This window comes from Leopardus geoffroyi, chromosome E1 (assembly GCF_018350155.1).
Source record: "Leopardus geoffroyi isolate Oge1 chromosome E1, O.geoffroyi_Oge1_pat1.0, whole genome shotgun sequence".
Taxonomy (NCBI): Eukaryota; Metazoa; Chordata; class Mammalia; order Carnivora; family Felidae; genus Leopardus; species Leopardus geoffroyi.
The window spans coordinates 48,532,439-48,545,593 of record NC_059330.1 but is presented as its reverse complement, the minus strand read 5'-3'; the positions used below and the strand labels follow the sequence as shown (position 1 = coordinate 48,545,593).

Sequence of the window (13,155 nt, the reverse complement as noted above, 5' to 3'; positions counted from 1 at the left end):
AGCTTTAACGCCTCCCACTTCTCCACTGAAACTGTCTTTTCTGTCCAGTCTTCATCCCCAACGTCTGGGAACAGTGCCTGAGCATGTAAAGCATCCTCCATCAATATTCACTACATAGATTGTTTCTTTTTTTTAATATCAACTTTTTAAAAGTTTATTTATTTTACTTTTTGGGAGAGAGACAGCATGGGTGGGCAGGGGCAGAGAGAGAGAGAGAGGAGAGGGAGAGAGAGGGAGAAAGAGGCGGGGGAGGGAGAGAGAGGGAGGGAATATCTCAAGGAGGCTCTACAAGGTCAGGGAGGAGCCCAACATGGGGGCTCAAACCTACGAATGAGGACATCATGACCCAAGCCAAACGCTTGACCGACGGAGCCAGCCAGGCGCCCCATAGATTGTGTTTCTGAATACTTTCCTTATTCTCCTTATTTGCTAAAGCCACACTTTGTATTTGTATAGAAATCGGAGTGACATTTGAATGGATTCCAGGACTTTGGGAGGGGTCTCCCTTCCAGTTCCAAGGCCATGCCGAACAGACACAATTGCAGATTGTAGCGTTGGCCAAAAAAATACTAAGTGTGCATTCAAAAGAACCAAGCTGTCATCACCGCACTGATACTTACGAATCAGCCTCCTCCCCGGAGGGGGCTGGCATTCTACACCACTTACTGACCTACCTGTCTGAACTTTGCGGGCCATCCCTTCCGGGCTGCTTCTCCAAGTTCTGTTTCAATCTTTGCCCTCTGCCAATTGGTGGGAGGTGTGCTATTTTTGCTTTATTACTGCACACAGCATAAAACACCCAAACTGAAACGGGATCAAAGCTTTGAAGGTAGTTATGCATGGGCTTTAAATGATGGCTGTCATAAAAATAGAAGTGAGCATATGTGAGGAGTTACATTTTGCCAGGTGGAATGTCCCCAGCCTTTCCTCTCCCACTGAAAGCACAAAGAGAATGTAAATTATACAGAGGCAGGGATTGTATCTGTTGTGTTCCCACTGTATCAATGTATGGCAAACACACAGGGCAGGGCGCCTGGGTGGCTCAGTCAATTAAGTGATTAAGCCTCCGGCTTCTGCTCAGGTCATGATCTCACTAGCTCAGAGCCTGGAACCTGCTTCACGTTCCGGGGCTCTTTCTGCCCCTTCTCTGCTTGTTCTGTCTCTGTCTGTCTGTCTCTCTCTCAAAACTAAATAAACAAACCTAAAAAAAAAAAATGCACACAGTATAATATATTAATATTCCAGGACTTAGCATTCATTGCTGTGCATATGGATGGGGAGCTGGTCAATGCCAGAACTTTCCCTCTGCTCAGCTACCTTAAAGTTTACTCCCACTCCCAACTATCGTTTAAAACCAGTTCCTAGGAGCACCTAGGTGGCTCAGTCAGTTAAGCGTCTGACTTTGGCTCAGGTCATGATCTCACGGCTTGTGGGTTCAAGCCCCTTGTTGGGTTCAGTGCTGACAACTCGGAGCCTGGAGCCTGCTTCCGATTCTCTGTCTCAGTCTCTCTGGCCCTCCCCAGCTCCTGCTCTGTCTCTCACTCTCTCTCAAAGATAAATAAACATTAAAAACAACAACAAAACCCCAGCTCCTAGACTTTTCGTAATGCAAAATCCTAGAAAGAATACAGAAGTCCTTGCCCTGAAAGGAGAGGTTGGAGGGAGGTTTTGTCCAAAAGGATATGTAATAAAGGGTATAAAAAATGACAAAGGGGAGGGGAGGAAGTAAAGATGGATCTAGCTGTGGGCAGGGGAGTAAATTTTTTTTTTTGGTGGGGGGGTGAGGAGGTTTCCGAGAGGCTACTGAGAATGTGGGAAATCCCAATGAGTGTGGCAAGGAAGAAAGGGAAGAAAGGGTTGAAAAGTCTGGTTGGGGGTTGGTTATAAATTGGGTTCTGTTTGATTCTCTTAGAGGGACTTGAGAAATAAATGATATATTTTTAATTTTACTCTTATTTCCTTTTTCTTATTGGACTGTGCTTCTGTATTTTCATAGAATTTTATTTTAGAGAGAGAGCCAGTGGGGAGAGGGGCAGAGAGTCTTTTTTTCTTAACATTTATTTATTATTGAGAAACAGAGAGACAGAGCATGAGCAGGGGAGGGGCAGAGATAAGGGGAGACACAGAACCTGAAGCAGGCTCCAAGCTCTGAGCTGTCAGCACAGAGCCCAACGGGGGGCTCGAACTCATGAACTGCAAGATCACGACCTGAGCCGAAGTCAGACGCTTAACCGACTGAGCCACCCAGGTGCCCTTAGGGGGAGAGAGTGTCTTAAGCAGGCTCCATGCACAGCACAGAATAGAGCCCAAGGAGGTGGGGCTCGATCCCATGACGCTGGGATCGTGACCCGAACCGAAATCAACAGCTGGACGCTTAACTGGCTGAGCCCCCCAGGCGCCCCTGGACTGTGCTCCTTTAAATGTTATTTCACTCCAGGGCTGAAGCTCTCTCGTTCCGAGTGATAGCAGAACACGGAGTTCCCTGAGGGCAGGAAGCATATCTTCTTTATTTTGTATTCCTGGGTGTAGCCAGGCGCCTGCCACAGAGTTGGAGCTCAGGGAGTAGTTCTGGAATGGAAATAAACCAGACTGTCACCTACCAGACCTAGTGGGCTTGTCTTAGCCCCCCAGGCAAGGGCAGCTGAAAGCCTTGTGGGAGGGCCAACTGATGTTTCCGCTAGTTTTCTTCTGGTTTGTCTGTTGGGTTTAGCGTGGTTAGCTCCTCGACTTGTAAAGTTTTTAGAGTTTTGTTGCCCTATGATTGACTTACAGTAAACTGTACTGCATAATTCAAAGTGTATAATCCGGTGAGTTTTGATATGTGAACACATGGGAAGCCCACACCCAATGAACATAGCCGTCACCCCAACAGCTTCCTCCTGGTCATGACGTTTGGCGTGTTTTGTGTTGGTTCAAGGTTCTGTGATCTAGAGGTAAAGAGGAGAGGTAGGGGATGGGTGAAAGAAGGTTCATCGTGAAGCTACAGTTGTCGAATCTGGGTGAGAGGTACGCTTTCGCACATAGGTGGGCAGATAGTTTTCCCCAGCCAGGTTTGGGAAAGTGGGACAACTCTTACGTACCCACTTCCATCTTAATCAGTAGTGAATGGCAAGTCATGGGAGTTGCGGGGGTTGTCACATAACTAGCATTTGCAAAGAATCCAGGCACTATGACCTTTGCTGAAAAGCAACTTAAAGGTGAAGGTGGGGGACCACGGTATCTATTTGCAATGTGAACTCTTGTGTTTTTGTCAAAAAAAAAAAAAGTTTTTTTAATGTTTATTTTTGAGAGAGAGGGAGAGACAGAGCATGAGCAGGGGAGGGGCAGAGAGAGAGAGAGGAAGACACAGAATCCAAAGCAGGCTCCAGGCTCCGAGCTGTCAGTGCAGAACCCGAGGCGGGGCTTGAACTCACAAATTGTGAGATCATGACCTGAGCCAAAGTCAGACACTTAACTGACTGAAAGACCCAGGAGCCCCTGTTTTTGTTTTTGAGAGAGAGAAAGAGAGAGAGAGAGCACAGGTGAGCAAGGGGCAGAGAGAGAGAGAGAGAGAGAGAGCACAGGTGAGCAAGGGGCAGAGAGAGAGAGAGAGAGAGAGAGAGGAGCAGGGCTGGTACACACAAAGTGCGATCATGACCTGAGCTGAAGTCTGATACTTAACCAACTGAGAATCCCAATGCCCTCTAAGGTACGTTTTTATACTCCCTCCATGTGTTGCCTCATAGTCATTGGGAGTGGAGTGAAATACATCTGTCAACTCAGAAGAAAGAACTTAAAAGAACACGGGAGCTCTCAGCTCTGTTCCCCCAAAATGCAGACTTGGTAAAGCCAAGAAGGACCACCCTACCTTGCATTTGTATGAGATTTTACGATTTACTAAACACTTATACTCGTCAACTGGCTAAATCCTTGAAAAAAAAAATTTTTTTTTTTAAGTTTATTTACTTTTGAGAGAGGGAGAGAGACAGACCATGAGTCGGGGAGGGGCAAAGAGAGAGGGAGATGCAGAATCCGAAGCAGGCTCCAGGCTCCGAGCTGTCAGCACAGAGTCCGATGCGGGGCTCGAACCCACAAACCGTGAGATCATGACCTGACCTGAAATCTGACGCTAAACCGACCGCCCCAGGCGCCCCTCAACTGGTTAAAATCTTAAGAAAGTCCTAGGATGGTTAAGAATATCTCCATTTTTGGAAGGAGAAGTCAATTTACTCAAGTTACACAAACTAGTAAGTGCCCACATCTGGTTTGTGCCATGGCTACTATGGAAAACTGGAAAAAAGTGGAGAAAAAACACTTTCAGGAGGAAGCTGAAATACTGGACACCAAGAAGCCTTCTTGGGCAATCCACTCAGGAATTCAACTCCCAGTTGTAGTTGAGGGCTAAGGAAGAGGTGAGGGTCCATGGCTTAAAACAGATTTCTCAGATATTTTACATTCAAATTGGCAGTTTCTACTTCATGCATCAATAACAAAATTCTGGCAACAAAACTTTCTGTGTTTGAAATAATAAATGGGAGCACCTGGGTGGCTCAGTCAGTTACGCCTGTGACTCTTAATCTTGGCACAGGTTATGATCTCACGGTTCCTGGGACGGAGCCCCACTTTGGGCTCTGTGCTGACAGTGCACAGCCTGCTTGAGATTCTCTCTCTCCTTTTCCCTCTCTGCCTCTCTCTGTCACTCTCAAAAATAAATAAATAAACTTAAAAAAAAAATAACAAATCCCTCCTTTTTGATTAGAGGAAAACATTACAAAAATTATGGCTTCTGATGCCCTTTCAAAATGTGAGTCCTAGCCCAACGTCTTCTCTTCCAGTACAGAAAAGTATCTATGTTCCCACCACCAGAGATAGTCACTTAAACGAACATTTTGCTGTATGTGCCTTTACACACATATGTGCATTCACAAACACATTTGTATTCATATAGATGCAAATGTGGGTAAGTGTACAGACATTTTAAAAACTGGAATCTGGGGCGCCTGGGTGGCGCAGTCGGTTAGGCGTCCGACATCAGCCAGGTCACGATCTCGCGGTCCGTGAGTTCGAGCCCCGCGTCGGGCTCTGGGCTGATGGCTCAGAGCCTGGAGCCTGTTTCCGATTCTGTGTCTCCCTCTCTCTCTGCCCCTCCCCCGTTCATGCTCTGTCTCTCTCTGTCCCAAAAATAAATAAACGTTGAAAAAAAAAATTAAAAAAAAAAAAAAACTGGAATCTTACTTTGAATACTGTTTTACCTCCTGCTTCTTCTACTTACGAGCAAATTAATTCTTTTAATACGATATAGCTAATTAGAAATCTTTGGTGTTTTGTTTCCAGGCTTTTTAAAAGTTACCATTTTTCTTCAACTAGAAACAAAGATTCTAAGGTACAGGAGAGGACACAGTGAAAGGTTAAGTCTTCCTCCAACCCCTTGGACAACCCTACCTGGTCGTGCTGGTATTAACTCTGGGGCTTCTGACCCACCCACCCCTAGGAAATACTATCCTCCTTCCTAACTTACCGAGCGACAGTCACTTCCCAGCTAGACTTTGTCTCTCACCATTTCATGAGACCTGCCATTCACCCCAACTCTAAACACTGCCTAAGTAATTATACATCCCCCCCCCCCCCCGTTTTCTCAGCTCTCCGAAACCTTGGATTAAGTGCATAGAGTAAAAACACGAGCTTTTAATTATCTTGGTTACTATAAATCGCAGAATCAAGCTTTTTATACACGTAAACAATTCCTATTGCTGCATTTGAAAACGGCCTGGTCCATTTGAAAACAGAATAGTGATTCTGCACAGAGCAACAAGTTTTAGGTGGTAGCCTAAAGATTATTGGTTTTAAGTGAACCAGTCTGGTTTTAGAGTCATCACTGCAGTGGCCTGACTTTGATCCCAGCCCCCAGCCTCTGGGTCCTGCTGGTCTGAGCAAGACCTGTACAAAGTCTGGAACTTACTGGTCAAAGGCAGGGCTCACAGAGAAGGGTTCTGACAAACCATATTCAGTCTACCATTCCCTGTTCTTTCCTGCACCTTCTCCATGAAACAGCTGACTCTAAAATCATTACCAATGCCCAGGACTGACTTACCGCTCCCTCTCCCCCTTTCTGTAATGCCCTCCATTTCAGTGCTATGAAGGAGAATTCTCCGGTTGGGCGCAGGGGTGAACCGCAGCCCACATTGCCATCCGTCCTTGCCAGGGGCAGCGTTACACTGCTTGGTAAATCTGTTCCTGGTACATCTCCACCCACAGCCCCCACAATTGGGCTACGCTGTAGGCAACCGACCACTGAGGCTCAGCCCAGTTATCCATCAACTGGTTTCTAGTTAGTTCTCTCTTCACCCACAAGAAACAACAGTAACAACTGAGGCAAGAAAGCCAAGTCACAACCTGAAAGAAAAGATATATTGTCTCCATCTGGTCCACCCATTGGGGAGATCAGTCGCTCCATTCCACCACATAGGAGATGACCAAGCTGCTGCCATGGCTCCTTTGGTTGTTAGCTCATCTTCCGTATTACTTTACTCTGGGATTCCAGTCTCTGCAATCTCACCCTCCAACTCTGCCAGCTTTTTCTCCCATCATTACATCAAAGCTTTAGGGAAACCGAAAGAATCCTGTCTTTATAAAATGTGTGAGGACCACACTTAAGATGGTGAGGAGGAAAGAATTGTGTGTTTTATTCTGTGTGCTATCGGATTTACGATTCTTAAACAACAAACAACCATGGCTTGGAATGCTTACGGTGTTTTGCGGAGAAGTTGATCCATGTTCCCAACATGCTCTGCTTTTCATTCCTTCCCTTGCCTCTTCCTTTTTTGCCTCCTTGGCCTGGAGGCGCTGCCACGATGGGTGAACTTTCTGATCAGAGTATCAAACAGGTGCACTCTCTTAGCAGTAACAACATTGTAAACGGGCCAGCAAAACGCACGCTCCACTAATGGCCAGTCTATAGCTTACACTTGCTAAAATACGAAAGACACTTCTAGAATCAGGCATTCCATGAGCCAATCTTAAAAGATGGTAGCCCTAGGTGATCCCTGTGATGGACTCTAAAATTGGTGGGGCGCCTGGGTGGCTCAGTTGGTTGAGCATCCGACTTCGGCTCAGGTCACGATCTCACGGTTCGTGAGTTCGGGCCCCGCGTCGGGCTCTGGGCTGATGGCTCGGAGCCTGGAGCCTGCTTCCGATTCTGTGTCTCTCTCTCTCTCTCTGCCCCTCCCCCGTTCATGCTCTGTGTCTCTCTGTCCCAAAAATAAATAAACGTTAAAAAAAAAAATTTAAAATTGGCATATATCTTTACTTTTTTTCCTTTTTATTTTAAACTTCTTGAAGAATTAAACAACCTGCTCTCTTTCTTGATGTTCCTCAGCTCGTGTAGTTGTTTTGTGACCCTAGTGAACCTGACAACGTAGAAAAACAACAGTGAGACGCTGGGGGATGGTTGTTTCCCTTATGTATGTTAAGCACCCTCCAGGCAGAACTAATAAATATTCAGCAAGTGATTAGTTGGTCCATCCCCACGTGTCCTTTGCAGATCCCTGCCAGCTCTCCTTTCACCAGCAGTTTCACTTGGTAATTTACAAGTGTTCTGGCTGCACTCTGCACCTGCCAGCATTGCAGTAATTAGCTTAGGATGCAAAACGCTTTCTAAATTAAGGTTCCGGACTTGTAGAATCAAGAAAGGCTGATAATCAACCTTGCAACTGTAGTACCCAACAAGCAACGGGATAAATAGGGATAAACAACCAGGACAAGTCCTTTAACCGTCCCGCGTGCACATTAGAGGTCTATGCAAGATGCAGGTGAAACCCAGCTCAACAGTTAGGGGCAGGTGGCAGGGTCAGTGGGCGAAGATTTGCAATCAAGCCCTTCCTCCTGCCCTATATAAGCAGCGTGGAGGACACGGGCCGGGGCGTTTGGGGGCACCTACGGCTGGAGGAACATAAAGCCTCAACGCCGCGTCTTGGAAGGTGAGGAAGGGTGGACGTCTGAGCGGGTTGGACCCAGAGACGGCGGCGGCGGCGGGCGCTGCCTGGAGCCTGGTGCAGCGAGTCGGACGTCCCACTGGGGCCAGGGGGGACCAGGAGCCGGGCGGGGAAGGGTGAGCTGGCTGGGATGGGAGGAGGAAGCCGAGGGAGCAGGAGGCAGAGCCGGAGGAGCGGAAGAAGAGGAGGCGGAGGAGGGCGAGAGGCAGGAGGGAAGGGAGGAAAGGAGAAAGGCGGCGGAGGAGAGCGGCCCGCCCTCCCGGCGTCCTCCTCCGCTCCCAAGTTCGGGCGGGCCCGGCCCAGGCTGCCGCCGCCACCCCACCCCCGCCCTTCCCCGGGCTGCTAGCAAAACGCGGAGGCGCCGACTCCCCCAGGCGCTCGCGTCCGCCCCGCGCGCGCCCCCGCGGCCCTCGCACTCCGGGCATGCGCAGTGGGCGGTGCCGCTCCGGGCCGCCCCTGCCGCCGAGAGTAGGAAGCGCGAGCGCCCGGCGCCGGGCTGTCAGTGAGCGTGGGGCCAGCGAGCGAGCGAACGGCTCCGGCTCCCGCGCCCGCTCCGGCCCGACTCTTCTCCGGCCGCCGCCGCGCCGCGACCTCGGCCGCCGGCCCGCGTTCCTCCCCCGCCCGGGGTCGCCCGCCCCCGCCCCCCGGCCCTCCCCGGCTGCTGCCGCTCCCCGGCGGAGGCAAGAGGTGGTTGGGGGGACCATGGCTGACGTTTTCCCGGCCAACGACTCCACGGCGTCTCAGGACGTGGCCAACCGCTTCGCCCGCAAAGGGGCGCTGAGGCAGAAGAACGTGCATGAGGTGAAGAACCACAAATTCATCGCCCGCTTCTTCAAGCAGCCCACCTTCTGCAGCCACTGCACCGACTTCATCTGGTAGGTGCGCGCGGGCCGGGGCGCACGGCCGGCCGCCCGGACCCCCTCTCGCGGCGCCCGGGGGCTGGGGACCGGTCCCCTTGTAGCCTGGGTGGCATCGCTCCGGGGACCCTCGCCCGTTCCCCTCCCCCGCCCCCACGGCCGGGCGCGCCCACTCCGGGGCTGACTCACTCGGGGAACTTGGAAAGCCGGCTGAGTCCGAACTCTCGCCCGGAACGGCGCGCGCGCTCCGGCGACGCTTTCGGGCAGGACTCCCGGGGAAGTCGCCGCCAGGTCACACACACCCCCCTGCCGCAGGAGGGGAGGCTGGCCCCGCGCCGCAGTGACACTGATCCCCTTCGCGGGTCCAGTGTCCTCCTTCTCCCAGGCGCACCCGCCCTTTTGCACCGATAGAGGAGCTGCTGGTTGGGTGTGAGCGAAGGGGAGCGAAAGAGCCCAAAGGGCAGAGTTTTCCCGGAGAAACACGCCCAAAGTAACCGGGGAGCGGCGGTGACTGCGCCTCGCGGTCCAAGTTACGGGCGAGCCAGGCTGGGCGCATTCGGGGGTGTGTTTTGCTCCCCAGCGGGCTTGGACTGCGCTGCTAGCTTGGGTCCCTGCCTACTGTAGCTTGTATCCGCCGGGCACGGGAGACCGGACTTGTCCGGGTGACACCAGGGGGAGCGGAGAGACCACAAGCTGCTGAAAGCTTGCAGTGGAGGAGGGGGGACTAAAACCAGGCAAATGGCAGGAGGGCAGAGGGAGTCGTCTAAAACAGACCCTGTCAACACGAGATTAGACGTGCAGCCTGGTTGAGGAGGACCGAGGCCTTAGTTAAGAACGCTACCCCAAGGTGTCAGAGCTCAAGTAGAATTAACAGTGAATGCAGGCATTAACTTGGGCCAATGGTTGGGGATCCTGATAAACGGAAAGCCTTCAGGGGTCTCTGCACCCCGTGAGACCAGGTGAAACCGTACACGCCCTTTTCTGGTCACGGTTCTGGCTTTTACGGATTCTCAGAACGTGGGCGACCCCTTCTCCCACAGACCCCAACGTGTAGAAAGCTGGAACTTCAGGAATACCAGGTGTCCCAGTTTTTTTCCCCCCTGTAGATCGGCAGATACCTACCAGCCTTTTACTATCAGTTCACGAATGTGGCTGGGAAGCTCCCCAAGTCAGAACTAAGGCAAGGGTTCCTTAATTCCTGTCGACCTTACGCTAGGGGCCGCGCTAGGGGCCGCACTCGGGTGACAGTGTCTCAGTGCACCTTGCCACTAACCTTTGCGTGACCTACCCTGTTGGGGCCCTGGGCAGAACTGGTGGATGGCTATGTGAATCCATCACACCTGGAGGCAGAGCACCTCAAGCGTGGTGCTAACAAAACGCTTAATTTTGCCTCTGGATGGCATCTGAATTCACACGGCGGGGGGGAATCAGGAGTACCACCAATGTGCTCATAAGGTACTTAATTTTTCCTTTATGGAGATTATCTGAATCCATCACACCTGGAGGAACTCGCCTCTAAGGGCACCACAGATGTGCTAAAGTGCTTAACTTTACCCTTCTGGATGGCTCTCCGAATCTACCACACCTGGGGAAAATCCCCTCCAAGGGAGAGTTGGACAAGCCGAGTCTTAAGGTGCTTAGTTTTTTCCTTAGAAAACTCAATAGTTCCGTGAAAAGCACAGTCATGTCTATGAATGATTACCACTGTGTAGTCAGCGTATGAAGCAATTGTGTTCCAAGGAGAAGGTAGTCTTCTCTACAGTTATCTAAAAGTTCTTAGAGCTTCAGGGCAAAGAAGATCGTGCATATAGTTAAGGGGAGTCCTGCAGCCTCCTATCCCATGCTCCATAAAAAGGGAACAGTAAGACTGCTGCCTGTCTGCCAGAAGTAGGTAAATTAGGAAAGACTTGTAACATACATACCCGGGCTCGCTACTGTTTTCCACTATCTGGTGCCCCAAAGGATTAGCCCCTGGTGAACTGCTGTGGCACTTCGGGTCACCAGGTGTAATGTGAAGTGGAAAATAAAGGCCTCCCTGTCAGCTTCCTCCCTGGCTAATTCACCTGACCGTACACTACTTGGAAGGTCCTGGAAAATATTCACTAGGATTGTCTCGCAGTGGTTTTAAATTCAGTTATCTTTCATTGTTTCTGTGGGCCCTTAATTTACCAGCTTGTTTTAAATATTAAAACACTTTAAAAACCATAAAAGTTTGGGTTTATGCGGGGGGGGGGGTGACTGAACATATGAAGTGTCTTGTCAACTTAGGATGGCTATGTAAAGCAAAAGATTAGAGCTTATGCTAGAGTTTTAGTGCAGTTTATTCTAGTTGTAACTGTGTTTATGGTTTAATGTGTCTGGCAGGGAGGGCAGAGTAAATCTTCTAAAGTAACACAAGAACAAAATCGCCTCTGTATTTGCTTTGAATCCTGTTGATTCCCCCCCTCCCCCGCAAAAATTTCACGTGCAATTTTAATAAACATATTGTAAAACCGGTCTTTTAAATCAAAACTTGAGTGGGTACTGTTTGGAAGTTTCTAGACCCCTATTCTATAATAAATGAAGCCACTTCTTACTTTAGGGAGAGCAGTGACTTTCATTTGGTCTTTAGGGACAAAATTAAAGTACTGCTTTCCAACATAGTCCTCTTGTTGAACATCATGGCCAACTCCAAATACCCTAGCTGTCTGGTCTTGAAACTTCAGTATTCATAACAAAGTGTAAACTTAGAGAAGATTGTTGTACACTGAAAAAAATTCAAGGAGCCTTTGGAAGCCATACAGAGGTTGTTTTTTTCCCCCAAAACCGAATTTATTCAGTACTCTGAGCATGTTTTCCTATAAAATCGTTGGTTCTCATGTATAAACCCTTAGTTCTGTGGAATACTGTTTCATAACTGGCTTAAACTATGGTATACAACACAAGATATGTTAAGATATTTTGTTGTTTCTGTTTTTCAGGGGGTTTGGGAAACAAGGCTTCCAGTGCCAAGGTAAGCTGTCACGTTGGATTTTATTTTCAAGTACAACATGAAACCAGCATTCCAAACGGGAACAATATTTCCAGTCCTCTTTTCTTCGTGATCCCAAAAAAAAAAAAAAAAAGGTGGTTTATATATTTTCAGAACGAGGTCCCTAAATTTGGACTGTTTAAAAAAAAAAAATCAAACGGTATTGCCTAGTAGTCTGCATATAGAGCTGCCTTTTTCTCATTGAAGAAAAAAAAACCTTCCTGTAACTTTATTTTTTGCCAAGAACATTCTTGTCAGAAACTGCTGTCTCCGTGTGGGTGTTGAGGAAAAGAAATGGAATCACTTTGTATTCATGTGGCTTTTCTGGTTCTTGCTCGGTTTTTCTTTATTGCTCTTACCTATGCCTTAGGTTGGACTCCTTGTCACTAATTTTGGGCCACGTATCATTCTAGTGATTCTTCTTGTCTTTGGTTCCCGATTGTTGTCCAGAACAAAGTCAGCATGTCTAAAAGTTATCTAGATCAATCATGAGTTGCCATGCTAGGAGGCACGTTTTTCCTTTAGCGTGACTGTGTACTAACTATCTCTTGCATCTGGGGAGAAATCCATTTATTTCCACCTCGTATCTGTAATTGTGTATCATGCATGTTAGGTAGGTGTTCTATACACTGTGTTCTATTTAAAGTCAGTGCTTGGTAGCTTGTGTGAGGGCATTCTTGGCTCACAAGCCCACCTTCTGGCTCTCCTCACCATCTATATTATGTTTACTTAGTTCTGGTTCCATTTCCCATCTGGGTGAAGGTTTATTAGGGTAAGTGGAAAGAGTACGTTGTAGACTGGAAAATATTATCCTAACCCTGTTTAATACTAAGCACATTAGAGACTGTGTACTTCTTAGAACCTAAAATTGTGCTAGCGAGTTGGTTTATCTTTTAAAGTTCAAATTGATGAACTTGTTTCTTACACTTCCTAAATACGTCTTCAACGCAGCTATTTTATGGTATAGTTAACATTCTACCTTCACGAGTGCTTCCAACTCTGAATCAATCCCTGAGAGTTGGGAAATCAAGAGATACTCCTTTATAGAGAAAGGTGTGTTACTGCCTCACTCCTTGTAAAAGATGAAAGGAAGATGGGGCTCTTTACGTTTTCCAGTTGTGGACCTGAACTTTGTTAGGCAATGTTTGGGTGTAGGTTGGAAATGTGACTTTATTTTTAAAAAAAAACTTAATGTTTATTTTTGACAGATACAGAGCAGGAGTGGGGAAGGGGCAGAGAGAAAGGGAGAGACAGAATCTAAAGCAAGCTCCAGGCTCTGAGCTGTCTGCACAGAGCCTGACATGGGGCTTGAACTCAC

General features: G+C 48.6%; 1 protein-coding gene across 5 annotated transcripts in view; it reads left to right on the top strand.

Moving 5' to 3' along the window:
* Positions 1-8,441: 8,441 nt before the first annotated feature.
* Positions 8,442-13,155, top strand: part of PRKCA (protein kinase C alpha) — a 402,085-nt gene continuing 397,371 nt past the window's right edge. For 2 of the 5 annotated variants that reach the window (XR_006715123.1, XM_045489494.1), the window contains exons 1-2: positions 8,456-8,845; positions 11,788-11,819. Coding sequence is in view for 4 of the 5 variants with exons in the window: in XM_045489494.1 (XP_045345450.1) it covers positions 8,673-8,845; positions 11,788-11,819 (205 nt within the window). In the remaining variant the exon portion in view is untranslated. Of the gene's footprint in view, positions 8,846-11,787; positions 11,820-13,155 lie in introns of all 5 variants that reach the window. The other 3 variants (XM_045489495.1, XM_045489491.1, XM_045489492.1) reach the window with 3 other exon arrangements.